The sequence below is a fragment of the Symphalangus syndactylus genome, chromosome 17 (genome assembly GCF_028878055.3).
Source record: "Symphalangus syndactylus isolate Jambi chromosome 17, NHGRI_mSymSyn1-v2.1_pri, whole genome shotgun sequence".
Lineage (NCBI taxonomy): Eukaryota > Metazoa > Chordata > Mammalia > Primates > Hylobatidae > Symphalangus > Symphalangus syndactylus.
Genome location: NC_072439.2, coordinates 32,048,398 through 32,076,118, shown reverse-complemented (window position 1 = coordinate 32,076,118; position 27,721 = coordinate 32,048,398). Strand labels below are relative to the sequence as shown.

The 27,721-nt window shown below is 44.3% G+C and overlaps 1 protein-coding gene across 12 annotated transcripts; it reads left to right on the top strand.

Moving 5' to 3' along the window:
* The first annotated feature begins 195 nt into the window (after positions 1-195).
* On the top strand, positions 196-27,721 carry OS9 (OS9 endoplasmic reticulum lectin). Of its 12 annotated transcripts, none has more exons than XM_055248213.2 (15): positions 196-538; positions 965-1,141; positions 1,994-2,057; positions 2,179-2,255; positions 2,485-2,583; positions 21,958-22,168; positions 22,290-22,391; positions 22,615-22,715; positions 22,896-22,944; positions 24,052-24,140; positions 24,328-24,612; positions 25,184-25,373; positions 26,291-26,455; positions 26,575-26,687; positions 26,969-27,721. In XM_055248213.2, the coding sequence occupies exons 1-15, from the start codon at positions 377-379 to the stop codon at positions 27,092-27,094; spliced, it is 2,010 nt and encodes a 669-aa protein (XP_055104188.2). In that variant the 5' UTR covers positions 196-376; the 3' UTR covers positions 27,095-27,721. The 12 variants fall into 12 exon arrangements, with proteins under 12 accessions (XP_055104188.2, XP_055104187.2, XP_055104193.2 ...); XM_055248212.2 differs by having other exon boundaries at positions 202-538; positions 22,287-22,391; XM_055248216.2 differs by having other exon boundaries at positions 231-538; positions 24,328-24,567.

Below are 27,721 nucleotides of genomic sequence, written 5' to 3'. Positions count from 1 at the left end.
CCCGGCGGTGGGCAGGATATAATGCAAGAAACGTCCGAAAAAGCAATGAGATGCGCATGACAGCTGGGCGAAGACAGAGGGCAAACTTAAAAGGACCAAGCGCATAGACCACGCCTCTGAAATTGGGGAAGGTGAGAGGGGTTTGATTCTGTCGATGATTGGCTGGTCTCTGACCAATCACGGACGGCGATTGATATTTCTAATCGTCGTGATCCACCTCCCCGGGGCCTTTGAGCCACGTTTACAAATAGGAATAGGGTACGTGGGAGGGATAGAACGTACAGCCAATAAAATCATGTGGCGCCGATGGGCGTGTTGAGGCCGCTGCCTGGCTTAGGGCGGAAACAGATTCTCTGGATAAGAAGGGGAACGAAAGATGGCGGCGGAAACGCTGCTGTCCAGTTTGTTAGGACTGCTGCTTCTGGGACTCCTGTTACCCGCAAGTCTGACCGGTGGTGTCGGGAGCCTGAACCTGGAGGAGCTGAGTGAGATGCGTTATGGGATCGAGATCCTGCCGTTGCCTGTCATGGGAGGGCAGGTGAGAGGCGTATAAGGGGCGAGGGTCCGGGCAGAAGAGGAAGCGGGTAAGAGATAGAGGAAGAAGGGCAGCTCCAGAGTCTGGGGCTGGAGCCTACGGGGAATCGGGAAGAGCAGGTATTGCTTTTACGGTGACCTCTGGGGGTCGTAGACTGAGACCCATTCTCTGGGGGCCAGGAATTGGGAGAGGTGGGGCTTCCTGCTGTCAACCTTCAGGTCTCAGTTTATGATAGAAACACTCGGACTCCGCCCCCGTGGAGAAATGGGAGCGCCCTCTCCCCTCACCCGTTAAATACAGCTGGAGGGCTTGTGGCTTATTCTGTCTTCGACTGAGCTCTTCCCCAGGGTTTGAAGAGGGATTTCGTTGTTCTTCCTGATCCCAGCCTTTCTTTGCTTCCTTGCCCCCCGACTCTCTTTTCTTTCCCAGAGCCAATCTTCGGACGTGGTGATTGTCTCCTCTAAGTACAAACAGCGCTATGAGTGTCGCCTGCCAGCTGGAGCTATTCACTTCCAGCGTGAAAGGGAGGAGGAAACACCTGCTTACCAAGGGCCTGGGATCCCTGAGTTGTTGAGCCCAATGAGAGATGCTCCCTGCTTGCTGAAGGTGAAAGGGACTGGGTTAGATAGAATGAGGGCTTGGAAACTAGCAGTTCATCCGAGAACTGGAGTCCAGTGAATGAGGCAGGATCTAGGGGACCTGTAGTGGTTAAGAAGACCACTGTAGGAGTAGACAGATTACACGGACAGGAAAGAAGCAAAGAATCCTGCAACCACTGATGACACTTTGCTGAATGTAGGAGCAGGTTAGGATAGAAGATCTCAGAAAAGGGCTAAAGCAAGATTGAGGGTCTGCGTGGGGTAGGAGGAGTACTTCCTTAAGCCTACCTGCTAAAGTCACCCCTTGCCCTATCACTCTGCCCCAGGATCCTATTTTATTTTCATCGTAGCACTTTTCATGATCTGAAATCATATTTACTGAATCAGTTTGTTTATTTTCGGTCTGATTCCCCGCATTAGAATGTAAACTCCATGAGATCAAAGAATTAATCTTGTTCACAGTTGTATTCCCAGTGGCCAGAACAGTGCAAGGAATGTTCAAGAAGTTCAATTAATATTTAATTTTGGGTTCTTCTATGTTTCCCTAATATGATTGCTTCAGGGATACCATAATTTCTTATCTTTATGGAGGGCAAACGAGGATTTAAAAAATCTTTTAAAAGGGAGGAATGGAAAGACCACAAGTGGAAAACAGACTTTAGAGATATCTCTCCAAGTCACAGAAGGAAAGCAGCCCTCCCTCCTTACTGACAGTCTGGAAAATTGACAGTGGAAGTGAAGGGAAGATAATTGAGTGTGTAAGTAGATGAGAGGTTATGTGTCTTGGAGCTAGGAGACTCTGGTTCCAAGAAAAGACGTCTGCACTCCATCCCCCGATTGCTTATTTTTTAATTGTCAGACAAAGGACTGGTGGACATATGAATTCTGTTATGGACGCCACATCCAGCAATACCACATGGAAGGTAACTCACTCCTATATTTTCCTTAAGCCCTTAGCGTCATATCATGGAAGGTAACCTGCCTCCCCAGTTCCTTTCTCCTCCTCTGAAGAGTAACAGTGCTTCACTGTGGCTTCTCTTGCAGATTCAGAGATCAAGGGTGAAGTCCTCTATCTCGGCTACTACCAATCGGCCTTCGACTGGGATGATGAAACAGCCAAGGTGGCAAGAGTGTGGGATTCGGGGAGAAAGGGTTCTGGCCACTGGCTGAGAGCCCTGACAAGAAGGGGAGGGTCAAGATTGGCTGATCTGTTTCTTGGGGCTTGGTGGCCATTAGGACAAAGTTGCCTGGGGGCACAGGCCATTCTTTTGTCTCTTTGGGGACGCAGTGCCGTCCTTCCTCTTTGCTATCTTTCTCATGTCCCCCTTTCCTGCCTCATGTCTTCTCCAGGCCTCCAAGCAGCATCGTCTTAAACGCTACCACAGCCAGACCTATGGCAATGGGTCCAAGTGTGACCTCAATGGGAGGCCCCGGGAGGCCGAGGTTCGGGTGAGTCTTGAGAGAGGAAAGTTGACATTCCCATAGGGACAGTTCAGATTCTAAGGGAAGAGGGTTGCATCTTATAGTCGGGGGGGGTCCCTCCCAGACCCTAAATCCAAAGTTTAAAACATATTTCCAGCCTGGCGCAGTGGCTCACGCCTGTAATCCCGGCACTTTGGGAGGCCGAGATGGGCAGATCACCTGAGGTCAGGAGTTCGAGACCAGCCTGACCAATATGGTGAAACCCCGTTTCTACTAAAAATACAAAAATTAGCCGGGTGTGATAGCGGGTGCCTGTAGTCCCAGCTACTCGGGAGGCTGAGACAGGAGAATTGCTTGAACCTGGGAGGCGGACGTTGCAGTGAGCCGAGGTTGTGCCACTGTGCTCCAACCTGGGTGACAGAGCGAGACTCTGTCTCAAAAAAGGAAAAAAAAAAAAAGCAAAAAAAACCCCACATTATTTCCAGGCCAGGCACGGTGGCTCACGCCCGTAATCCCAGCACTAGATATCTCTCAAAACTCTCCTATGCTTTCCTGTGGTCGGTACCTTCACTCTCGCCTGCATCCCTGCGAACAGCTTCTTCACAAGTGCTTCTCATCTAGTGGTCCTTAGCTGAGTGGAGGCAGGCATATAGAATGCAAAAAGTTCCTTGGGTGATTCTCATGTATTCATACACACCTGTAAAGAACTACATGACACCTGCCAGAGTTATCTTTCCATAATGCAGATTTGTACCTGCCGTTGTGTGCTGTTAAGTGTTGGACCCCCAGATCCCTATGGGTGTGGGAGGGAAGCCCTGATTTGTAATGTTTGCCAATGTCTGTGGTATAAATACTCCCATGATGCGCAAGTCAAATGATGTCAACTGTCTTGCAACATTCTCCAAAACTTACCAGTTGGCTCCAACACACCTGTAAGTCTGCATCACTTCTCTGTTCAGTCCTGAAAAACCTTCAATGTTTCTGCCTTGCACAAAGGCTAAGATCCAAATGTTTCAGCACAGACCAGGGTGGTGGCAGTGGAGGTGATGGGAAGTAGTTGGATTCTGGGTATATTTTGAAGATAGAGCCAATGAGATTTGTTGATGGTTTGGATGTGGGATAGAATCATGGATTACTTCAAGATTTTTGGCTTGAGCAACTGGAATGATGGAACTGTAATTTACTGAAGTGTGAAGGAACAGGTTTGGGGGAGGAAATTAGGTTGGTTTTGGATATTGAAGGTTGAGGTGCCTTTAGACATCCTAGTGGTGATGTCCAGTTGACAGTTGGCTCTGTGGTTCTGGAATTCAGGGACAAGTTCTGGGATAGAGATATAAGTACTCATTGTATTTCTGCCACACTGGCGTTTTTCTGTCCTTCGAACCAGTGGGCCTCATTGTTCCCTCTGCCTGGAGCAGTCTCCTGCAGATCTTTGAATGATTGGTCCCATCCCCTCATTCAGGTTATATTCAAGTGACAACTCCCAGGGAACCTAACATAAGCAAACACACACACACACACACACACACACACACACACACACACACACACACGCACCCTATTGCTCCTGTCCTGGTAAGCATCCACAGTGTTTTGCATTCTTCAAAGCAGGTATCATTACTTGAAATTATTGTATTTGTTTAAGTTTAATTTCTGTCTTCCCTCACTAAGATAAGCTCTGGGAAGGCAGGGATGATGTCTGTCTTGTTTTCTGCTGTATCCACAGCTCCTGGAACAGTGCTTCACTCAAATAGGTACCTAGAAATTATTCACTGAATGAATGAAATGACTGACAAGCCAGTTCTAATGTCACCTTTCTTGATTAACCCAGAAAATTAGTTAGTTGTGTTCCTTCAGCACTTAATAATACAAGCATCCACACACATATATAATCCGTTATAGCACTTACTTCATTGTATTCTAGTTGTTCCGTTGGGTGTTTGTATCTTCAGTAGGCCAAGAACTGAGGTCAAGACTGCATAGCTTCCTCATATCTGGTGAATATATGCCCTGTGCCGAGCACTAATAGAAACTAGGAACAAAAAGGTGGATGACACCTAGTCCTGCTCTCAGGAGACATGTTAAATGAACAGCCACATTTAACTGTGAAACTATGAAAAGGAGGCCTCTTGGGAAAAGTGACCTTTGAACTGACATTGGAGGATGAGGAGTTAGACTAGCAGATGGAGAGGATGGCACAGGGAATGAGAGGGCATTCCAAATGGAAGGTGCGCTAAGTGCAAAAGGCCTGGAGACGAGGCAATGGCCTATCCCAGGAACTGACAGATATTCACAGGGACTGAGGGGATAATCATGGGAAGAGGAGTGTAGGAGATGAGTCTGGGCAGTTGGTAGGGTACAGGTCATGAAGGGCTGTGTAGCTATGATGAGGAGTTTAGACAATCCAAGAGACAATGGCTGGGGGAGGCAATGAGGTATTTGAAGCAGAATGATGACACATTCAGGTTTGGAATTGAAGGCCCACTCTAGCTGGAGTATAGCAAAGATTGAGAGCTCACTTACGCAGCTGCAGTAATCCAGGTATGAAATAAAAGTGGCCTGGGGATGAAGAAATGTGAATATTTGGAGAGAGATTTAGGGGGCAAAATCAATAGAGTACGAAGGAGTCAAGAATGATTTCCAGGCTTCTGGCTTGTGCAGTTACATAGACGGTGATTCGTGTTACTGAGATAGGTATAATGGGAAGAGGAGTAGGTGTGGTGAAGGAAAATGGTGAGTTTGGCTTTGAATATGATTTTAGTGGCTGCTAGGCATTCAAGTAGAGATTTCCGGGGAGGCTGTGGATCTCTGGGTCTGGAGTTTAGCACAGAGATCTGAATTGAACCCAGAGGTGGGGAGTCGTCCTTGTATCAGCCATAACTGAAGCCAAGGTATGGATGAAATCCCCCAAAGAAAACAGTATCTAATGAGAAAAGTGGGATGGAACTTCAAGGAAGCCATCACTGAGAGCGTGGGAAGAAGAGGGTTTTGCCAGAAGAAAGGGCCAGAGAGAGAGAAGGCTATGGTGACGTGGAAACGAGGAAGGACATATTTCAAGGGGAAATTGGTCCATGGTGTTGGCTGTGTCTGAACCTTCAAGGAAGAGGAGGATTAAAAACTGCTTATAGGCAATCATAGTCATTATTATTTTAATAAAGGCAAAACATGTACATGGAAATAAAAAATTCAGACAGTAGAGAAGAGAGCCAGATGGAAAGTATAAATTCTCTACTTCCAGGCACCCCTGACCAATCCTTTGGCTGGACTTAATTTTGAGGTCATTGGTGATCTTTGCTGGGGCAATTTGAGCAGAGTGGTGAAGATGAGGTGTTGAGAAAAGTGGTGAAAAAGTGGAACTCTGCTGGGCGCGGTGGCTTATGCCTGTAATTCCAGCACTTTGGGAGGCCAAGGCAGGCAAATCACTTGAGGTCAGGAGTTTGAGAACAGTCTGGCCAATATAGTGAAACCCCATGTCTACTAAAAATACAAAATTAGCCGGGTGTGGTGGTGGGCACCTGTAATCCCAGCTACTCGGGAGGCTAAGACAGGAGAATTGCTTGAACCCGGGAGGCGGAGGTTGCAGTGAGCTGATAGCACGCCATTGCACTCCAGCGGGTGACAGAGTGAGACTGTCTAAAAAAAAAAAAAAAGAAAAGAAAAAGAAAGTGGAAATCTTTGAAGAAGTTTGGATATGAAGGGGAGATAAAAGGTAAGCATTAGTGAGAGGTGCTGGGGGGTTGAGAGAGGAGGCATTCTGTGGTTGGTGTGTGTTTTAAGATGGAACAGACTAGAACATGCTGAAGGCTGTTGGGTGAATGTTAGTGGAGAGGAGGAGAGGGAGGTCAAGGTACAGTAGAGAGAATGTGAAAAGAATGTGGACAGGGCTGGGATGCAGAACCCTGGGAGAGCAATTTGCCTCAAAAGGAAGGTCTAGGGTGGTAGACCAACCCAGTTCTTATAAAGTAAGATTCTAGAGATATCAAAGATTTTTTTAAGTTATAAAACATACAATTATACAAAAAAAAGTCATAGAGACCCATAAATTCACTGCCAAGTTAAACAGATGTTAATGTTTTGCCTGATTTGCTTCAGATCTCTGGTTTAAAAAAAGGAATAAAATGCTCGTGCTAATAGCTAAAGCCCACCTTCATATTTAGTCACTCTCCCTCCTCGCCAGAAACAACCACAACCCTCACTATGCTTGTTTTGTATTTTTATTACTGATATATATATTACAGACAATAGATAGTGTTTTGTGTTAAAATTATACATCAGGAGTATCAACTTTTTTTTTCACTGATCAGTGTGTTTGCCATTCCATGGCATGACACGGAGCTCTGGTTGAGTGATTTTTTTTTTTTTTTTTTGAGACAGAGTCTTACTCTGTCACCCAGGCTGGAGTACAGTAGCACAATCTAGGCTCACTGCAACCTCGGCTTCCTGGGTTCAAGCGGTTCTGCTGCCTCAGCCTCCTGAGTAGCTGGGACTATAGGCGCCCACCACCACGCCCTGCTAATTTTTGTATTTTTAGTAGGGAAGGGGTTTCACCATGTTGGCCAGGCTGGTCTTGAACTCCTGACCTCAGTGATCCACCCACCTCAGCCTCCTGCTGGGATTACAGGTGTGAGCCACTGTGCCTGGCCTGGTTGAGTGATTTTAATGTCTGTATTGTGTTTCATTGCTTACTTACCCATTCCTCTGTTGATAAACAGTTGAGTTTCAACTCTAATGCCCTTATACACAGTGCTGCAATGTAGGTCTTATTGTGAGTGTACAAGAATTTCTCCAGGGAAATACCTAGAAAGTAGAATCACTGGGTTATAGGAGTGTATGTTATTGGTGAATTCAATTTTTTGTTTGTTTGTTTTGTTTTGTTTTTTGAGATAGAGTTTCACTCTTGTTGCCCAGGCTGGAGTGCAATGGTGTGATCTCGGCTCATTGCAACCTCCGCCTCCCAGGATCAAGTGATTGTCCTGCCTCAGCCTCCCGAGTAGCTGGGACTACAGGTGCCCACCACCATGCCCAGCTAATTTTTGTATTTTTAGTGGAGACTGGGTTTCACCATGTTGGCCAGGCTGGTCTCGAGCTCCTTACATTGTGATCCATCCGCCTCAGCCTCCCAAAGTGCTGAGATTACAGGTGTGAGCCACCACGCCTGGCCCTCAATTTTTTTAGTGATTGAAACAATATATAACCTAAAAGTTATCATTCTAACAGTCTTTAAGTGTACAATTCAGTGGAAACATTCACAATGTTCTATCACCATCACTACTATTTCCAAAACTTTTTTCATCATTCCAAACAAAAATAACTCCTATTTCTCCCTCTTCCAGACTCTGTTCTACTTTCTGTCTGTATGAGTTTCCTGTTCTAGGTACTTCATTGAGTGAAATCATACAAGATTTGTCCTTTTGTGTTTGGCTTATTTCACTTAGCATGGTGTTTTCTTTTTTTTTTTTTTTTTTGAGACGGAGTCTTGCTCTGTTGCCCAGGCTGGAGTGCAGTGGCACGATCTCGGCTCACTGCAAGCTCCGCCTCCTGGGTTCACGCCATTCTCCTGCCTCAGCCTCCCAAGTAGCTGGGACTACAGGCGCCCGCCATCACGCCCGGCTAATTTTTTGTATTTTTAGTAGAGACGGGGTTTCACCGTGTTAGCCAGGATGGTCTCGATCTCCTGACCTTGTGATCTGCCCGCCTCGGCCTCCCAAAGTGCTGGGATTACAGGCTTGAGCCACCGCACCCGGCCAGCATGGTGTTTTCAAGGTTCATCCATGTTGTAGCATATATCAGAATTTTATTTCTTTTTATGGCTTAATCATGTTCCATTGTCTGTATATACATTTTGTTTACCTATTTGTCAATGGATGGACACTTGGGTTGTTTTCATCTTTTGGTTATTGTGAATAATGCTGCGATGAACATTGGTGTACAAGTATCTGTTTGAGTCCTGTTTTCAATTCTTTTGGGTCTGTACCTAGGAGTAGAATGTGCCTTATGGTAATTCTAGGTTTAGTTTTTTGAGGAACTGCCAAACTGTTTTCCATAGCAGCTGCATCATTTTACATTCCTAGTAGCAGTGCACAGGGTTCCAGTTTCTCCATACTACCTCCATCACTTATTTTCCTTTCTTTTGTTTTCTTTTTCTTTTTTTTCAATAATAGCCATCTTAATGGGTGTCAAGTAGTATCTCATAGTGGTTTTTGATTTGCATTTCCCTAGTAATTAATGATGCTGAACATCTTTTCATGGGCTTGGTGACCATTTGTATATCTTTTTTGGAGAAATGTCTATTCAAATCCTCTGCCCATTTTTGAATTGAGTTGGTTTTTGTTGGTGAGTTGTGAGAGTTCTTTATGTAATAAATTCTGCATATTAATCCCTTATCAGATCTATGATTTGTAAGTATTTTCTCCCATCCTGTGGTTGCCTTTTTACTATCTTTTGTTTTGCTTTGTTTTTTGGAGATAGAGTTTCACTCTCGTTGCCCAGGCTGTAGTGCAATGACGCGATCTCAGCTCACTGCAACCTCCGCCTCCCAGGTTCAAGCGATTCTCCTGCCTCAGCAGTGTCCTTTGGTGCACAAAAGCTTTTAATTTTGATTTCCAAGGGTTTTATAGTTTTAGCTTTTAAATTTAGGTCTTTGATTCATTTGAGGTTAATTTTTTTTTCTTAGAGATGGGGGTCTCGTTATGTTGCCCAGGCTAGCCTCAAACTCCTGGGCTCAGGTAAGCTTCCTACTTCAGCTTCTGAGTAGCTGGGATTATAGGGGTGTGCCATTGTGCCCAGATGCTGATTTTGAGTTAATTTTTGTATATGGTGTAATTTTTGCATATGGTCCAACTTCATTGTTTTGAATATGGATATCCAGTTTTCCTGGCACCATTTGTTGAAAAGACTGTCCTTTCCCCATGGAATACTCTTGGTATCTTTACCAAAAATCAATTGACTATATATGTGAGGGTTTATTTCTGGCCTTTCTATTCTATTCCATTGGTAAATATGTCTGTCTTTTTGCCAGTATCACACTGTTTTGATTATAGTAGCTTTGTATTAAGATTTAAGTCAGGAAATGTGAGTCCTCTAACTTTGTTCTTTTTTTAAGATTGTTATGGATATTTGGGATCCCTGGAGATTCCATGTGAATTTTAAGATTTTTTTTTTCTATAAAAAACACTATTGGATGCCTTTCATTTCTTTTTCATTCCTAATCACTCTAAAACTTCCAGTACTATGTTGAATAGAAATGGAAAGAATGGCTATCCTTGTCTTGTTCCTAATCTTAAGGGAGAAGCTTTCAGTGTTTCACCATTGAGTATGATGTTAGCTGTGGGTTTTTCTTATATGGACTTTATCAATAACTGAAGACATTCCCTCCTATTCCTAGTTGATTGTTTTTTTACATGAAAAGGTTATTGAATTTATCAAGTCCATTTTCTACATCGGTTGAGATGATCATGTGGGTTTTTTCCCCTTCATTCTATTAATATAGTATATGACATTGATTTACCTATGTTGAACCATCCTTGCATTCTTGGAGTGAATCCAACATAAATCATGATGTATAATGCTTTTAATATGCTGCTGAATTTGGTTTGCTACCACTTAGTTGAAGAATTTTGCAACTGTATGTATAAAAGATATTAGTCGCCGGGAGTGGTGGCTCACACCTGTAATCCCAGCACTTTGGGAGGCCAAGGCAGGTGGATCATCTGAGGTCAGGAGTTTGAGACCAGCCTGGCCAACGTGGTGAAACCTCATCTCTACTGAAAATACAAAAATTAGCTGGGCGTGGTGGTGCACACCTGTAATCCCAGCTACTCAGGAATCTGAGAAAGGAGAATCGCTTGAACCTGGGAGATGGAGGTTGCAGCAAACCAAGATCGCACCACTGCACTCCGACCTGGGTAACAGAGCAAGACTCCATCTCAAAAAAAAAAAAAGATATTAATCTATTTTCTTGTGGTATTTTGTAGTAGTATTGTCTAGCTTTGATATTATGGTAATGCCAGCCTCACAGAATAAGTTAGGAAGGCATTCTTTATATAAATTTCAGATTTAATTATTTGTCACCTACATTCTTTCTATCTATACTTTGTCTTTTTGTTTTGTTTCTAGTGTCTTAAATGAATTTTAATTTAAAAAATTTAAATTCCAATATAGTCAAACTTATCAGTCTTTTTCTTTATACCTTGTACATCTTATGTCTTTAATCCTTTCATATTTACTATTCATCTATTTTTTTAGGTTTCTAAAAAAAGTAGAAAAGTGTGAATAGAGTTTCTCATACTTTGGACTACAATTCAGTAAAAATTTATCTTAATGTATGTTATAAGGTTAGGACCTAGATACATCTATTTTCCACAGTTTCCCCAGCACTGTTTATTGAATAGTCCATACATTCCTCTCTGATTTGTAATGCCTCCTCAGTTATTTACCAAGTTCTCAAATATATGTGCATTTTCTTCTTGGCTTCTCTTTTTTTCCAATAGTCTATCTATTCCTATGTCATTACCACATTGTTTTAATTACTATAGCTTTTTCATAAATCTTGGTATCTGGTAGGATATATTTCAAAACTGTCGGGGCTATCACTGGCCAAGTTCTATTAAAACTCCTTTTGGGGATTTTGGTTGGAATTTAATTTTAGACTGATTTGGAGAGAATCGATACTTTATAATATGAAGTCTTCACACACTATGAACATGTTTGTTTCCATTTACTTGTTGTCCTATATTTTAGTAAAGTTTTAATTTTCTCTAAAAATTGTTCTACGTCTTATGTGAGATTAGTCTTAGATACCTTATAGTTTTTATTTTTGTCTTGTTTGTGTATGCATATATTTCAAACATACAGGACCTCATAGTTTTAGATGCTATTTTAAGTAGCATCTTTTACAAATTTCATTTTCTTTATTATTATTATTTTTTGAGATGGGGTCTTGCTCTGTCATCAAGGCTAGGGTGCGATCTTGGCTCACTGCAGCCTCTGCCTCCCAGGTTCAAGTGATTCTCTACCTCAACCTCCCGAGTAGCTGGGATTACAGGTGCATACCACCATGCCCGGCTAATTATTGTAATTTTTTTAGAGAGGGGTTTCGTCATATTGGCCAGGCTAGTCTCAAAGTCCTGGCCTCATGTGATCCACCGTCGGCCTACTAAAGTGCTGGGATTACAAGCATGAGCCACTGTGCCTGGCCAAAAATTCCGTTTTCTGATTGTTGCTGGTACATGGTCACATTATTGGTTTTACATATTGATCTTATACTCAGCAACTTTTTTTGAACTCTTTCATTTTTAGTAGTTCACAAATTCTTGTAGATTTTCTGTATAGATAATTATGTCATCTGCAAGAGAAACAGTTTTGGTTTCTTCCTTTCTAAGTCTTATACATTTCATTTTTCTTATACCTCGAGTGCAACAGAAGTGGCAATGATGGGCATCTTTGACTTGTTTCTGACTTTAAAGGGGATGCTCCTGAAGTTTCACTGTTAGCATGATGTTTTCCTGCAGGCTTTTTGCAGATACCTTTTATCAGGTATGTGAAGTTCCATTCTGTACCTAGACTGCTGGATATTTTCACCATGTATAGGTGTGGAATTTTAACACATGCTTATTCTGTGTCTATTGAGATAGTCATATGGTTTTTTTAATATTAAAAATGTTAAATTAATTTACTTTTTTTTTTTTTTTTTTGAGACAGAGTCTCGCTCTGTTGCCCAGGCTGGAGTGCAGTGGCGCAATCTCGGCTCACTGCAAGCTCCGCCTCCTGGGTTCACGCCATTCTCCTGCCTCAGCCTCTCCGAGTAGCTGGGACTACAGGCGCCCGCCACCACGCCCAGCTAATTTTTTTGTATTTTTAGTAGAGACGGGGTTTCACCGTGGTCTCGATCTCCTGACCTCATGATCCTCCCGCCTCGGCCTCCCAAAGTGCTGGGATTACAAGCGTGAGCCACCGTGCCCGGCCAAATTAATTTATTTTCTAGTTTTTTTTATTCTTTCATTTCTGGGATAATCCATGGTCATGAAGTTTTTTTTATACATTGCTATATTCAGTATCCTGATAGTATAATTAACTTTTACAACTATTTTCATAAGTGAATTGGTCTATAATTTTCTGTTCTTGTACTTACCTTGTTTTTATATAAAGTTGCATTCACTTCATAAAATATCTTGAGGAGCTTCCCTCTTTTTCTGCTCTGTGGAGCAGTTTGCTAAGATAGAGATTATTCTTCAAAGGTTAGGTAGGGTCGGGTGTGGTGGCTCATGTCTGTAATTGCAACACTTTGGGAGGCCAAGGCAGGAAGATTGCTTGAGCCTAGGAACCCAGCCTGAGCAACATAATGAGACTCCTGTCTCTCAAAAAAAAAGTTTTAAATTAGCCTGATGTGGTGGTGTACACCTGTAGTCCCAATTACTTGGGAGGCTGAAGCAGGAGGATTGCTTGAGTTGGAGAGGTTGAGGCTGTTAGGAGCTGTTATCATGCCACTGGACTCCAGCCTGGGTGACAGAGCATGACTCTCTGGGAAAAAAAAAAGTTAGATAAAATAAATCCTCCCCATCCCCACAATATGCTACAAAACCGGTATATTGTGGGGATCGTTGTTGCTACTGATTTAATTTATTTAAAGATTGTAAGGCTTTTTCGGTTTGCTGCACAATGAAGCTTTAATAAAGTATAATTTCATGGGCCATTATTCATTTGTCTAAATTTTCAAATGTATTAGCATAAAATTACAGGTTTTTTTGTTTTTTAATAATCTCTTTTTATAAATATATCCTCTTTTGCATTCCTAATATTGACTTTGCCTTTTCTCTTTTTTCTTGATCTATGTTGCCAGAGGCTTGTCTACTTTATTAGTCCAATAACCACCTTTTGGTTTTGTTTATCCTCTCTGTTGTCCATTTAGTATTTCACTAACATCATATTAGTCCATTCTCACATTGTTATAAAGAAATACCTGTAACTGGGCAATCTATAAAGAAAAGAGGTTTAATTGTCTCACAGTTGTGCTGGCCATACAGGAAGCATAGCAGCCTCTACTTCTGGGGAGGGTTTAGGAAGCTTCCAATCATGGTGAAAGGCAAGTGGGGAGCCAGAGTCTCACATGGCGGGAGCAGGAGCAAAAGAGAGAGGGGGGACATGCCACAACCAGATCTCTTGAGAACTCACTCACTGTCACGAGAAAGCACCAAGGGGATGGTGCTTTATGCGCCACCATGCCTGGTTAATTTTTGTATTTTTAGTAGAGACGGGGTTTCTTCATGTTGATCAGGCTGGTCTCGAACTCCTGACCTCAGGTGATCCGCCTGCCTCAGCTTCCCAAAGTGCTGGGATTACAGGTGTGAGCCACTGTGTCCTGCCACATGTTCATTATTTTATCTTTGTTATTTCCTTCCTTCTCCTTTCTTTGTGTTATTCTGATTTCTTTTTTTTCTAACAACTTGAATTTTTTTAACATTAAAAAATTCTGGCCAGGCATCATAGCTCATGCCCTATAATCCTATCATTTTGGGAGGCCAAGGTGGGAGGATCACTTGAGGCTAGGAGTTTGAGGCCAGCCTAGGCAACACAGTGAGACCCTGTCTCTATGGAAAAAAAAAAACATTAGCCAGGTGTGGTGGCATGTGCCTGTGGTCCCAGCTACTTGGGAGGCTGAGTTGGGAGGATCTCTTCAACCCAGGAGGTCAAGGCTGCAGTGAGCTGTGAACACACCACTGCACTCCAGCTTAGTGACAGAGCAAGACATCATCTCAAATTTTTTAAACAAAAAATTCTATATTAAATGTTCTGAATAGGCATCACATTCACATAACTCAACTATAGAAATGCTTAAAAGGTATACAGAGAAAAGTATTAACACATATTGTCCTTCATTAGCCTCTTTCCATCCTTAAAGAAAGGTAACCATTGTTAATTTCTTTATATACTCTGAGGTTTTTTTAAAAGCACATATAAGCATATATCTTTGCACTCTTTCTAAATCAGTATGTATATAAAACCTTACTTGGGCCAGGTGTGGCGGCTCATGCCTGTAATCCTAGCACTTTGGGAAGTGGAGGCAGGAGGATCGCTTGAGGCCAGTAGTTTGAGACCAGCCTAGCCAATGTAGTGAGATCCCATCTCTACAAAAAAATATTTAGCCAGGTGTGGTAGTGTGTGCCTGTGGTCCCAGCTCTCAGGAGGCTGATAAGGGAGGATCTTTTCAGCCCAGGAGGTGAAGGTTGCGATGAGCTGTTGTCATACCATTGCACTCCAGCCTGAGCAACAGAGTGACACTGTCTCCAAAAAAAAAAAAAAAAGTCATCCTTATTTCTGCATATAGTTTCTGTTATTCTGTTATATAGCTGTATCATTGTTTATCTAAATAGTTCCCTGTTGATGGACATTTAGCTTGCTTTAAATCTTTTATTAACACACAAGTGCTGCAGTGAATAATCTTGTACTTACAGAGGATATGTAAATTGAGTTCCTGGAAGTAAGTTTGTGTAGTTTTGCTATGTGCTGCACTAAGTTTGTGTAATTTTGCTATGTGCTGCCAAATCACTCTGCTTAGGTAGATTACTTTCACTCCAACAACGTATGGGAATGCTGATTTCCCTATAGCCATGCCAACCCGGTATATTTTTAAACTTTTGGATTTTGGCCAATCATGAGCTAGGCATCAGAGAAAGAATGATTTCTTAGTGTGGTTTTAATTTGCATTTCTCTTAAGAAAAAAAATGTCTGATTTTACTCATTTAAGGGTTGTCTCTACTCCCTTCTTTACTCTTTTCTTTCAGCTATCCAAATTCTTTGCTCATTTTCCTAATGGCTTGCTGGTCTTTTTCTTGTCAATTTATAAGAACTCTATATAGTAGAGATATTATCCTTTTGTCTGTGACATGAGTTGCAAATATTTTTATAACTTCTTCAGCGAAATGCTTTTCAATCTGTCTTCTCTCTTAATTATACACTTAAAGCTCTGCATTTCACTGTGAGTACTATTTTGGTTGCATCCCTCAAATTTTAATATGTGGTGTTTCCATTTTCATTATGGTTTCTACGTGCTTCTGAACTTATTTAGAATTATGCTTAATATATTTCTAAACAAATGTGTTTTGCTTTGTTGTTTTTATATGATTGCTATTGGTTTCTAATTTTATGCCATTGTGTCAGTGATTCTTTTGGTGATTGTTGAGACTTTCTTTTTGATGAATTTTTAAAAAATTGTATGTTTGTGCTTGAAAGCATGTCTTTTCTCCAAGTAAGCAGTTCAAGATGCTCACTGTATTGTTCAGATTTTCTACAATTTTATGTTGAGTTGACTTGTGATCATTTAAAGAACTCTGTTAATGTTCCCACTGTGACGGTGGATTTGGCAATTTTGTTAATTTTTTATTTATATGTTTTAAGGCTATGTTTAATTTTGAAATTAAATAATTTATAGGTTTTCTAATGTTGCACCAACTTTGCATTCCTGAAATGAACCAAATGTGGTCATATATATTATCCCTGATGATCCCTTTTTTTTAATTATTATTGTTATTTTTTTGAGACAGAGTCTCCCTATGTCACCCAGGCTGGAGTGCAGTGGCATGATCTCGGCTCACTGCAACCTCCACCTCCCAGGTTCAAGAGATTCTCATGCGTCAGCCTCCCAAGTAGCTGGAATTACAGGCGTGTGCCACCATGCCCAGCTAGTTTTTGTATTTTTGGTAGAGATGTGGTTTCACCACGTTGGCCGGGCTGGTCTCAAACTCCTGACCTCAAGTGATCCGCTCGCCTTGGCCTCCTGAAGTGCTGAGATTACAGGCGTGAGCCACCTGCACCTGGCTGCGGGTAGATTTTTAACTACTGATTCATTTTCTGAAGTAGTTTTAGGGATATTCAAAGTTTTCTATTTCTACTTGGGACAGTTTAAGTTTTCTTTTCAGGAGTTTGTTCATTTCATCTGACTTTTAAGATTTATTGGCATAAAGTTCATTATATTCTTCTATCTTTTTAATCTCTGTGGCATCTTAATTAGGTTCCTCTTTTCATTCCTCATGGGTTACTTTTGCGTCACTCATTTGTTACTGGTCAGTCACATCAGAGGTTAGTCAGTTTTATTAGTTTTTTCAAAGAAACAACTTTTGGCTCTGTTGAGCTTCTCTATTGTATTTGTTTTCTATTAATTTCTACTCTAATCTTTATTTTCCTTCCTTCTACTTTTCCAGGTTTATTTTGCTGTTTGTTCAACTTCTTGAAATGAATGCCTAGCTCATCCATTTTCAGCTTTTCCTCTTTTATATCTCATAAATTTGTCTCCAACTATCTATATATCTCTCACAAGTTTTTAATGGCTATTTTAAATTCCTTATCTAATTATTAAATAGATAATACTTTCCCATGATACAAAATCCAGAAAGTATTATTTAAAAGGTATATAATGAAATATTTCCCGGCTGGGCACGGTGGCTCATGCCTGTAATCCCAGCACTTTGGGAGGCCGAGACAGGCGGACCACCTGAGGTCAGGAGTTCAAGACCAGCTTGGCCAACATGGTGAAACCCCGTCTCTACTAAAAATACAAAAATTACGGGGTGTGGTGGGGCATGTCTGTAGTCCCAGATACTCAGGAGGCTGAGGCAGGAGAATCGCTTGAACCCGGGAGGCAGAGGTTGCAGTGAGCCGAGATCACACCACTGCACTCCAGCCTGGGCGACAGAGCAAGACTCCGTCTCAAAAAAAAAAAAAAAAAGAAAAAAAAAAGAAATATTTCCTTCCCATACTTGCCTCTCATCTGCTCATTTCCCATTCTCTCCCCTCCATCCCTGCTCCAGCCCCACAGGTTATCCCTGGTCTTAGTTTTGCATGTATCCTTCCAGCCTTTTTGTGTGATTACAAACAATTATGAATGGAGATTCTTATTTCCTTTCCCCTTTATTTATAAACAATATATAGTAAATTAAACACACTGTTCTATACCTTGCTTTTATTTCTCTTGACAATAAACCTTAGAGATCTTTCAGTGGCACTACATCTTTTTTTTTTTTTGAGACGGAGTCTTGTTCTGTTACCCAGGCTGGAGTGCAGTGGCGCAATCTCTGCTCACGCAAACTCCACCTCCCGGGTTCAAGGGATTCATCTGCCTCAGCCTCCCGAGTAGCTGGGACTACAGGTGTGCGCCACCACACCCAGCTAATTTTTGTATTTTTAGTAGAGACAGGGTTTCACCATGTTGACCAGGATGGCCTTGATCTCTTGACCTCGTGATCTGCCCGCCTTGGCCTCCCAAAGTGCTGGGATTACAGGCATGAGCCACCATGCCTGGCCCTTTTTTGTTTTTATAGCTGCATAAAATTCCATTGTGTGTTCCACCATTTTGTAACCATTATTCTACTGGTTGAAATAGTCCCCCCCCAATTCTTTTGTTATCACAAATGATTATTACATTGTACATATATGCATGTGTAAATATATCTTACATATAATTGGGCTGGGCACAGTGGCTAATGCCAATAATCCCAACACTTTGGGAGGCTGAGGAGAGAGGATCACTTGAGCCCAGGAGTTTGAGACCAGCCTGGGCAACAGAGCGAGACCCTGCATCTATTAAAAAAGAAAAGAAAGTAAGCAAAAAAAGCCTAATTGCCAGGTGCAAGTTATGGATATTTAAAGATTGTCTTTTTTGAAACTTTTTATTACAGAAACTTAAAAACATATATAAACTCCCTACAAAGGTGTATCTGTGGTTCCCTGTCTTTGGACGCATGGGATGGTATTCCTGTTCTCTGTTTTGTTTATTTTTGTCCTAGTCTGTGTTCTTTCCCTCTGCTGGCTCTTGGTTTAGTGTGTTCTTCTTTTTCTAGTTTCTTAAGATAGAAGGGTAGATTATGGAGTCAAGATTTTGTTTTTAAAAAATTGATGTTCATAGGTATAAATTTCCCTCTAAGCACTACTTCAGCTGCATCCTGTAAGTTTGGATATGTTATGTCTTCATTTTCATTCATTTTTGAGGTATTTTATAGTTTTCTTTTGATTTTTTTCCTTTAACTCATTGGTTACTTAATGAGTATATTGTTTAATTTCTACATAGTTCTGAATTTCCAAATTTTTTTCCTTATTCATTTCTAATTTTATTCCATTATGGTCAGAGAACACACTTTGTGTGACTTAAATTCTTAATTCTTTGAACATATTTATTAATATAACGGCTACTTTTAAGTCTTTGTGAGATCCAACATCTGGGCCCTCTCACGGGTGGTTTCTGTTGCCTGCATATTTTCCTATATATGTTTCATACTTTACTGTTTCTGCATGTTTCATAATTGTTGTTGAAAACCAGACATTTTAGATAGTATGTTGTAGTAACTCCAGATAGAAATTCCTGCCCTCCACCCCATGGCTTTTGTTTGTTCATTTGTTCAGTGACTTGGCTGAACTACTTGCGTTCAGTCTCACAACATGAAGCCTCTAGTGTGTGTTCTCAGGGTGCACAGTCTTGGCCCTGCACACAGCCACACTAGATGACAGTGGTTTCAGCAGGCTTTTTGACTGTTCCTTTCGTGAATTTGTTAAGCCATCTGCCTCTGCCAGTATCACACCCAGCTGTTAGGCTCCATTCATTGCCAACTAATTGCTTTATTGTTTTTGACATGTGGGGCATAAGTTGTTCCATAGTTTAGTCCAGTTAATTGTGGGCCCCTTTGTCGGGCTAGTTTTTGAGGGCAATATGTAGGTTTGTTCTGAGTCCAGGACGGCTCTCAGTTGCCCTTTCTCTGGTTCTCTCTGTTAAACTAGCCGTCCCAAGGTTTAGCCTGTTGCTGTCATGGAGCAATCAGCCTCCTTTTAATTGCCTCCTGCCAAAATCTCTACATTTTGGAAATGCCTATAGGCTTGAATTTCCCCATACTCTGTTTCATATTAAGTCAGGTCCTTTGGAGAATGTTTTGGAGCTCTGTGTTCTTATGGACTGTCTCTCCCCCTGGGCAAAATCCCCGAGGCCCTGCTCTGGAGTTGGGGTCAGGAACAATGGCTTGCTTCCCTTGGAAGGACATTCCTGCTTTATGAGCAGGGAGCTAGGCAGGGATGACAGCCTCTGCTCTCTCGGTTTGCATCTCCTTTTGTGAAACCTCCACTCTCTGAGCAAGCTTCAGCGAGGGCGTTCAGGGCCCTGATACTTTTGTCCCACTGCACTTGAGGTAAAGCCTCTGCCCTGTGGGTGGGGCTGAGTGGAGGAAGGAAGCCCTTGATCTTTTTCAGGAATTTAGTTGCTGTATCTTGGAGCTGGTGGCCCTCCTGGTAAAATACCGTATACCATATCTCATGACTGGATGTTGAGAGAATAGGAAGTCCCTCCCCCTCCACCGCCCCACCCCACCTTTTTTTTTTTTTTTTTTTTTTTAAACTATGCTCACCTGCTGGAGTAGAGCTTTTGTCTAACTGAGCTGTGGGGTGGGGGTTTGGGGCATAGAGTGAGGGAGCAGTTCAAGTGCTGCAAATTCTCACTATTCAAGATTTAGTAGCTGGGCATGGTGGCTCACACCTGTAATCCCAGCACTTTGGGTGGGAGGATTGCTTGAGCCCCAGAAAGCCTGGTCAACATAGCGGGACCCTGTCTCTACAAAAAGCTTGTAAAAATTAGTTGGATATGGTGGCACACACCTGTAGTCCTACCTTGCGAGGTTGAAGTGGGAAGATCACTTGAACCTAGGAGGTTGAGGCTTCAGTGAGCTGTGATCATGCCACTGCACTCCAGCCTGGGTGACACAGTGAGACCCTGTCTGAAAAAAAAAAGATTTAGTAGATTTTCTTGAGTAAACATTTCCTCATTTGTTATATGTCCTTAGGAAAATTTCCCAAGAATTTAAATGCTTTGTGTTTGTTTGTTTGTTTGTTTGTACTGAGACAGAGTTTTGCTCTTGTTGCCCAGCCTGGAGTGCAATGGCGCGATCTTGGCTCACCACAACCTCAGCCTCCTAGGTTCAAGCGATTCTCCTGCCTCAGCCTCCTGAGTAGCTGGGGTTACAGGCATGCGCCACAAGGCTGGCTAATTTTGTATTTTTAGTAGAGACGGGGTTTCTCCATGTTGGTTAGGCTGGTCTCGAATTCCTGACCTCAGGTGATCTGCCTGCCTCAGCCTCCCAAAGTGCTGGGATTACAGGTGTGAGCCACCACGCCCAGCCATGCTTTGTGTTTTTAAATTTTCATCAGTTATGGAGTTTCCCTGTGGAGTGTGCGAAGTCCTTCATGCTGCCATTTCAGAAGTAGGACCTCTCCCACTTTTTGTTTGTTTTGAGACAAGGTCTTGCTTTCCACACAGGTTGGAATGCAGTGGCATGATCATAGCTCACTGTAACTTTGAACTCCTGGGCTTAAGGGATCTTCCTGCCTCAGTCTCCCAAGTAGCTAAGACGACAGGTGCACACCACCACACCTGGCTAATTTTTAAAAATTTTCTGTGGAGATGAGTCTCACTATGTTGCCAAGGCTGGTCTTGAATTTTTGGCATCAAGCCATCCTCCTGCCTTGGCCTCCCAAAGTGTTGGGATTACAGGTGTGAACCACCAGCCTCTCTTACTTTTAATAGTTATTTTAAAAATTAGAATATTGCATGCTTAATTTATCAAAGGCCAATCAATATCTTTACCCTCTTTCTGAATGATATAAGAATCTTAGAATTGTTTGAAGTTTTTTACCATATGCACATATATAAAAAATACATATTTATACACAAATATATATACACTTTAAAAAAAATACAAGCCAGGCCTCGTGGCTCATGCCTGTAACCCCAGCACTTTGGGAGGCCAAGGTGGGCGGATCACCTGAGGTCAGGAGTTAAAGACCAGCTGGGCCAACACGGTGAAACTCCATGTCTACAAAAATACAAAAATTAGCCAGGCATGATGGCAGGTGCCTGTAATCCCAGCTACTCGAGAGGCTGAGGCCGGAGAATCACTTGAACCCAGGAGGCGGAGGTTGCAGTGAGCTGAGATCATGCCATTGCACTCCAGCCTGGATGACAGAGCGAGACTCCATCTCAAAAATAATAATAATAATAATACCTATATAAAGGAAATAAAAGTATATATATACACACACACACAATATTTATACAAAGCAAGAATATGAAACACAAATTGGTTACCTACAGTTAAGCTGCCTGAATTCAGTTCTTGTTTTTACCATTTAAAAACTAGTCAACCTGAACAAGTGCCTTAACTGCATCACACCTGTTTCTTGAGGCACAAAGTTGAGATACCAATATCGCCTCACTGGGTCTTTGTGATAAGTGAGCCAATTTACGTAAAGTGCCATATGCACAGTGTATGCACAATGCTTGACAGATAATCAGTGCTTAGTAAAAGACACCTGCTCTAATAACTAAAGCAAATTATTGTTGGTGATTAAGTGTATTCACCCTTTCTGTCCTGGCAGTTCCTCTGTGACGAGGGTGCAGGTATCTCTGGGGACTACATCGATCGCGTGGACGAGCCCTTGTCCTGCTCTTATGTGCTGACCATTCGCACTCCTCGGCTCTGCCCCCACCCTCTCCTCCGGCCCCCACCCAGTGCTGCACCCCAGGCCATCCTCTGTCACCCTTCCCTACAGCCTGAGGAGTACATGGCCTACGTTCAGAGGCAAGCTGGTGAGTAATTAGAGAAGGAGGAGAAGAAGGGGAGATATGGGGGCAGGGGGTGGCAAAAGACCAAGTATTGAATAGCCAGAGGAATGTGTTCCTGGCCTGCTTGCATGCTGTTTCTCAGTAGACTCAAAGCAGTATGGAGATAAAATCATAGAGGAGCTGCAAGATCTAGGCCCCCAAGTGTGGAGTGAGACCAAGTCTGGGGTGCCACCCCAAAAGATGACAGGTAGGACCTTGTTTCACCTGTTCCGTGAAACTCACTTCCATGTCTTCCCTTCCCCTGATCTTATTGTCCTGACTGACTGGTAGGGTGGGGTGGGGTGGGGTGGAAAAGTACCATGGGCCCTCATCCCTTGGTGATAGAGGAGGGGAAGGGACCCCATCCTATTTGCTGCCTTCTGTCTCACCCCTCCTGTCAGATCAATCTCTCCCTGTTCTCTGTACCCTAGGTGCAAGCCCAACCAAGGATGACAGTAAGGACTCAGATTTCTGGAAGATGCTTAATGAGCCAGAGGACCAGGCCCCAGGAGGGGAGGAGGTGCAGGCTGAGGTGAGACCAGCTGCCTCAGAGGAGCAGGATGGGGATGGGGAGGGTCACTGCAGCTGGGGCCGTTGTGAGGAGACCTACATCTACCTAGGGATGCAAGGATATCCCCAGAACCTTTGCCTTCATAGTATGGAGGGCATGAACAGGCTTTCATACTTGACTCTCTCCTTTTCTCCTTGTTAGGAGCAGGAGAGCACTGAGGCAGCAGATTCAGCTTCAGGTGCTCCCAGTGGTGAGTGAACCTTCCATGTCTCCTTTACTGAATGTATTTTAGGATTGGCAGGGGTAGGGATGGAGGGGAGAGCTAAGCACTGGGAGGGAGGTTGGGTAGCCAGGCCAGCAGCAAATTCATTTTTATAGGAGTTAATACTCTTTGTAGACAGCACTGCTATTTTAGCAAGGTGGCAGAACACAGCGGCTCCACCACTTGGTGACTTTGTAATTCACTTAACCTCAATTTTCTTACCCAAAAAATGAGAGTAATAACCCCTACTTTAGAGGGTTGCATGAGATTAAAAGAGAATGCATCCATAATTCATAGTAGAAGGCCTGGAACTGAACAAACTAAATGGTTAATATTTGTGGAAAGAGGAGAAGTGTTCCAGGGAAGACAAGCCCTTAGCCCTAGGATCTCCTCTGTAGTCCTAAAAGCTAGAGTGACTGCCAGAAGGGCCTCAGAAGTGCATGGAAGAGTGGGGACTTAGCAGGTTGTTAGCATCTATCTCCCCTACCAGAGTGTCCACCTTAGGACGGTGCTCTCTGCAGGCAAATGTTTGCCCTTGTCTCACTGTCACACAGGTAAATCCTAGTGGCAGGGACCATGTCCTTCCTTGGTCTCTCATTACCTGTACTTAGGAATCCAGAGAGAATTTAGGAGTGCAGTAGCGCACACCTGTAATCCTAGTTACTCGGAAGGCTGACCCAGGAAGATTGCTTGAGCCCAGGAGTTCAAGGTCATCTTGGGCAACATAGTAACACACCATGTTGAAAAAGAAAAAGAGCCGGGCACGGTGGCTCATGCCTGTAATCCCAGCACTTTGGGAGGCTGAGGCAGGTGGGTCACCTGAGGTCAAGAGTTCAAGACAAACCTGGCCAACATGGTGAAACCCCATCTCTACTAAAAATACAAAAATTGGCTGGACATGGTGGCAGGCGCCTGTAATCCCAGCTACTTGGGAGGCTGAGGCAGGAGAATCACTCGAACCCAGGAGGCAGAGGTTGCAGTGAGCAGAGATTGCACCACTACGCTCCAGCTTGGATGACAGTGCAAGACTCCGTCTCAAAAAAAAAAAATTAAATACAACAGAACAGGTTCATGATTATTATTCTTTCATCTCAGATTTTCAGAACAACGTGCAGGTCAAAGTCATTCGAAGCCCTGCGGATTTGATTCGATTCATAGAGGAGCTGAAAGGTGGAACAAAAAAGGTATAGGCCGTGCTTAGGGAATGGGTAGAACCCACCTCCCAACTGCGAGCATTTGAAAAACTACCCTGACCTGGGACTCAACTCCTGGGTCCCCCAGTACCACACACCTGCTACTGTTTGTCTGCCCCCGACCATGTGTCTCTGTTGAAACCCCAACTGTCTTTCTCCCCACTCCCTACCCACCTAGGGGAAGCCAAATATAGGCCAAGAGCAGCCTGCGGATGATGCTGCAGAAGTTCCTCAGAGGGAACCAGAGGAGAAGGAAAGGGGTGATCCAGAACGGCAGAGAGAGATGGAAGAAGAAGAGGACAAGGATGAGGATGAGGATGAGGATGAAGATGAGGATGAACGGCAGTTACTGGGAGAATTCGAGAAGGAACTAGAAGGGATCCTGCTTCCGTCAGACCGAGACCGGCTCCGTTCGGAGGTGAAGGCTGGCATGGAGCGGGAACTGGAGAACATCATCCAGGAGGCAAGCCCAGCTCTTCCTCCTGTTGCTTCCACAGCTGCCTGGTCCCGTGGAGCAGGACAGGCTGACGGGCTAAAAGAAACAGAGGGCACAGCACAGGGCAAGGACGGGGCACTTGGAAGTGGTAGCTGTTTCCCTAATTAATCGGGGCTGTTGGGGAAGGGGGACCAGAGAGAGGGACAAGACTTAAATATCAGACTCTCTGGCCGGGCGCAGTGGCTCACACCTGTAATCCCAGCACTTTGGGAGGCCGAGGCGAGCAGATCACCTGAGATCAGGAGTTCAAGACCAGCCTGGCCAACATGGCGAAACCCTCTCTAGTAAAAATGCAAAAAAGTTGGCCAGACGTGGCGGTGGGCACCTGTAATCCCAGTTCCTTGGAAGGCTGAGGCAAGAGAACCACTTGAACCCAGGAGGTGGAGGTTGCAGTGAGCCGAGATGGTACCACTGTACTCCAGCCTGGGTGATAAGCAAAATTCCATTTCAAAATATCAGACTCTCCTACAGAGCCCAGCCTGCTGGCTGCCTCCACGCCCCAGACCCTTGACTCACTCTCGTCTCTTGGGTATTCCAGACAGAGAAAGAGCTGGACCCAGATGGGCTGAAGAAGGAGTCAGAGCGGGATCGGGCAATGCTGGCTCTGACATCCACTCTCAACAAACTCATCAAAAGACTGGAGGAAAAACAGAGTCCAGAGCTGGTGAAGAAGCACAAGAAAAAGAGGGTTGTCCCCAAAAAGCCTCCCCCATCACCCCAACCTACAGGTGAGAGCAGTCAGACAAGAAGGAGTAGCCCAGTCTGTTGTTTTCATCCCTCGGCTGGTCCTGTTCCCAGAGGGGACCCTGTTCCTTCCCTTCTGAGGGTGCTCATTCTCTCCCCAGTTGCTGGAACACTGTCCTCACTTGTGCCTGCTTCCCACCACCATCATATCTTTGCGTGCTTACCTCCTATTCATCCCTCTGGGAAGCAGCTTTTAGAGCATATCTGCTTGTTTTCTGGTTTGCTCCTGTACACCCAGTGCCTAGCACTCTGCCTGGCACACAATGGATGATCAGTAGGCAGTAATTGAATGCTTGCGAGTCTATATGCTGAAAACCACTTTAGGACTTTGCACCAAGAGAGGCCCCAGCTGTCAGGGCATGAACAGGAGAGCCCAGCTGCACATGAGCCAATAGCCTGTATAGACTTTAAATTATTTCTTCTTCTTGCATCCCCTTGTGTCCATTTCATAGGGTCCCGTGGGTGTGGACATCAGATATTCTAAATGGAATGTTCTAGTTTCAAACCTTCCATTCCCACTCTCTCTATAAACATTGAAATGTCTTTAAAGTCCCAACATATGGAGGAGGAGACCACACTTTTCCAACCTGCTTCTTCAAACAAAACTTTGTTGCTGCAGGTGGCCTGAGTTTGGCTTCAGAAAACATTTGTTTTCCTATAGGTGATGGGCAGAATTTTTGGGTAGGGTGGGAAGATGGAAGGCTGCAATTGGTGGAGGGAGCTCTACAGGCTGAATTGGGCGGTGGGGGGGCACACATTTTTTTGAGCCCTGGCTCATATACATGTTGAGATGGAAGAGCTGCCAAAGCCAATTGATGTTTTAGGGGGAGATGACCCCCACACCCCTAACCCTGGAGTCACGCCTCTGCTTTGTGTTTCCCTGTGTGTCTCCCCCTCTAAGAGGAGGATCCTGAGCACAGAGTCCGGGTCCGGGTCACCAAGCTCCGTCTCGGAGGCCCTAATCAGGATCTGACTGTCCTCGAGATGAAACGGGAAAACCCACAGCTGAAACAAATCGAGGGGCTGGTGAAGGAGCTGCTGGAGAGGGAGGGACTCACAGCTGCAGGTGGGCCCTGGAGGGCGGCTGGACCCAGCGCTGTCGGAAGGGCAAGCTGCCGGAAGTGGAGGGGCTGCCCTGAGGCTCCCAGCCATCCTCTCCTCTCACTGCATACTGCTCCTTTCCAGGGAAAATTGAGATCAAAATTGTCCGCCCATGGGCTGAAGGGACTGAAGAGGGTGCACGTTGGCTGACTGATGAGGACACGAGAAACCTCAAGGAGATCTTCTTCAATATCTTGGTAAGAGGCTTCTACCCCCAAGTCCTGGCCCCCAGCCCTCCTGTCCCCAGCCCACCTGGAGTGGAGGTGCGGGCTTGCCCCAGCCACGCCATTGCTGAGCTTCCATTTCCTGATCTGTAAGACAAGGCTGGGGTTCCAGTGGCTCAGAGTGCTGCCATGCAGGAAGGCGCCCCTCAGGACATGGGTGTCCTCATTCCCTGCCTTCCCCCAGCCGCCTGGCCCAGGACTTCCCTGGGCTCGACCGCCAGTAGCTCCAGCCCACCTCTAGCCTCTCCCACCAGGTGCCGGGAGCAGAAGAGGCCCAGAAGGAACGCCAGCGGCAGAAAGAGCTGGAGAGCAATTACCGCCGGGTGTGGGGCTCTCCAGGTGGGGAGGGCACAGGGGACCTGGATGAATTTGACTTCTGAGACCAACACTGCACTTGACCCTTCACGGAATCCAGACTTTTCCTGGACTGGCCTGCCTTCTCCCCACCTCTCCACCCTGGAACCCCTGAGGGCCAAACAGCAGAGTGGAGCTGAGCTGTGGACCTCTCGGGCAACTCTGGGTGTGGGGGCCCTGGGTGAATGCTGCTGCCCCTGCTGGCAGCCACCTTGAGACCTCACTGGGCCTGTGATGTTTGCTCTCCTGAACTCACTCAATCCTCTTCCTCTCCTCTGTGGCTTTTCCTGTTATTGTCCCCTAACGAGAGGATATTCCCTGCTGCCTACCTGGAGATTTGGTAGGCTCTTGAGTGGAGGTGGGTGGAGAGAGCAAGCAGGGCAGGACACTTAGCAGGCACTGAGCAAGCCTTAGTGCTGTGTGGAGTCGCTTTACCCTCTTCTATTGAATTGCCTTGGGACTTCCTTTTCCCTTTTCCTGCCCACCCTGTCCCCTACAATTTGTGCTTCTGAGTTGAGGAGCCTTCACCTCTGTTGCTGAGGAAATGGTAGAATGCTGCCCATCACCTCCAGCACAATCCCAGTGAAAAAGGAGTGAAGCACCCACCATGTTCTTGAACAATCAGGTTTCTAAATAAAGAACTGGACCATCAA

Bases quoted from the DNA above. Each gene is read 5' to 3' on its own strand.
- OS9 (XM_055248212.2), top strand. From the start codon at position 377: ATGGCGGCGGAAACGCTGCTGTCCAGTTTGTTAGGACTGCTGCTTCTG. The intron at 539-964 runs GTGAGAGGCGTA...TTTCTTTCCCAG, and splicing joins TGCCTGTCATGGGAGGGCAG to AGCCAATCTTCGGACGTGGT. The intron at 26,688-26,968 runs GTAAGAGGCTTC...CTCTCCCACCAG, and splicing joins AGATCTTCTTCAATATCTTG to GTGCCGGGAGCAGAAGAGGC.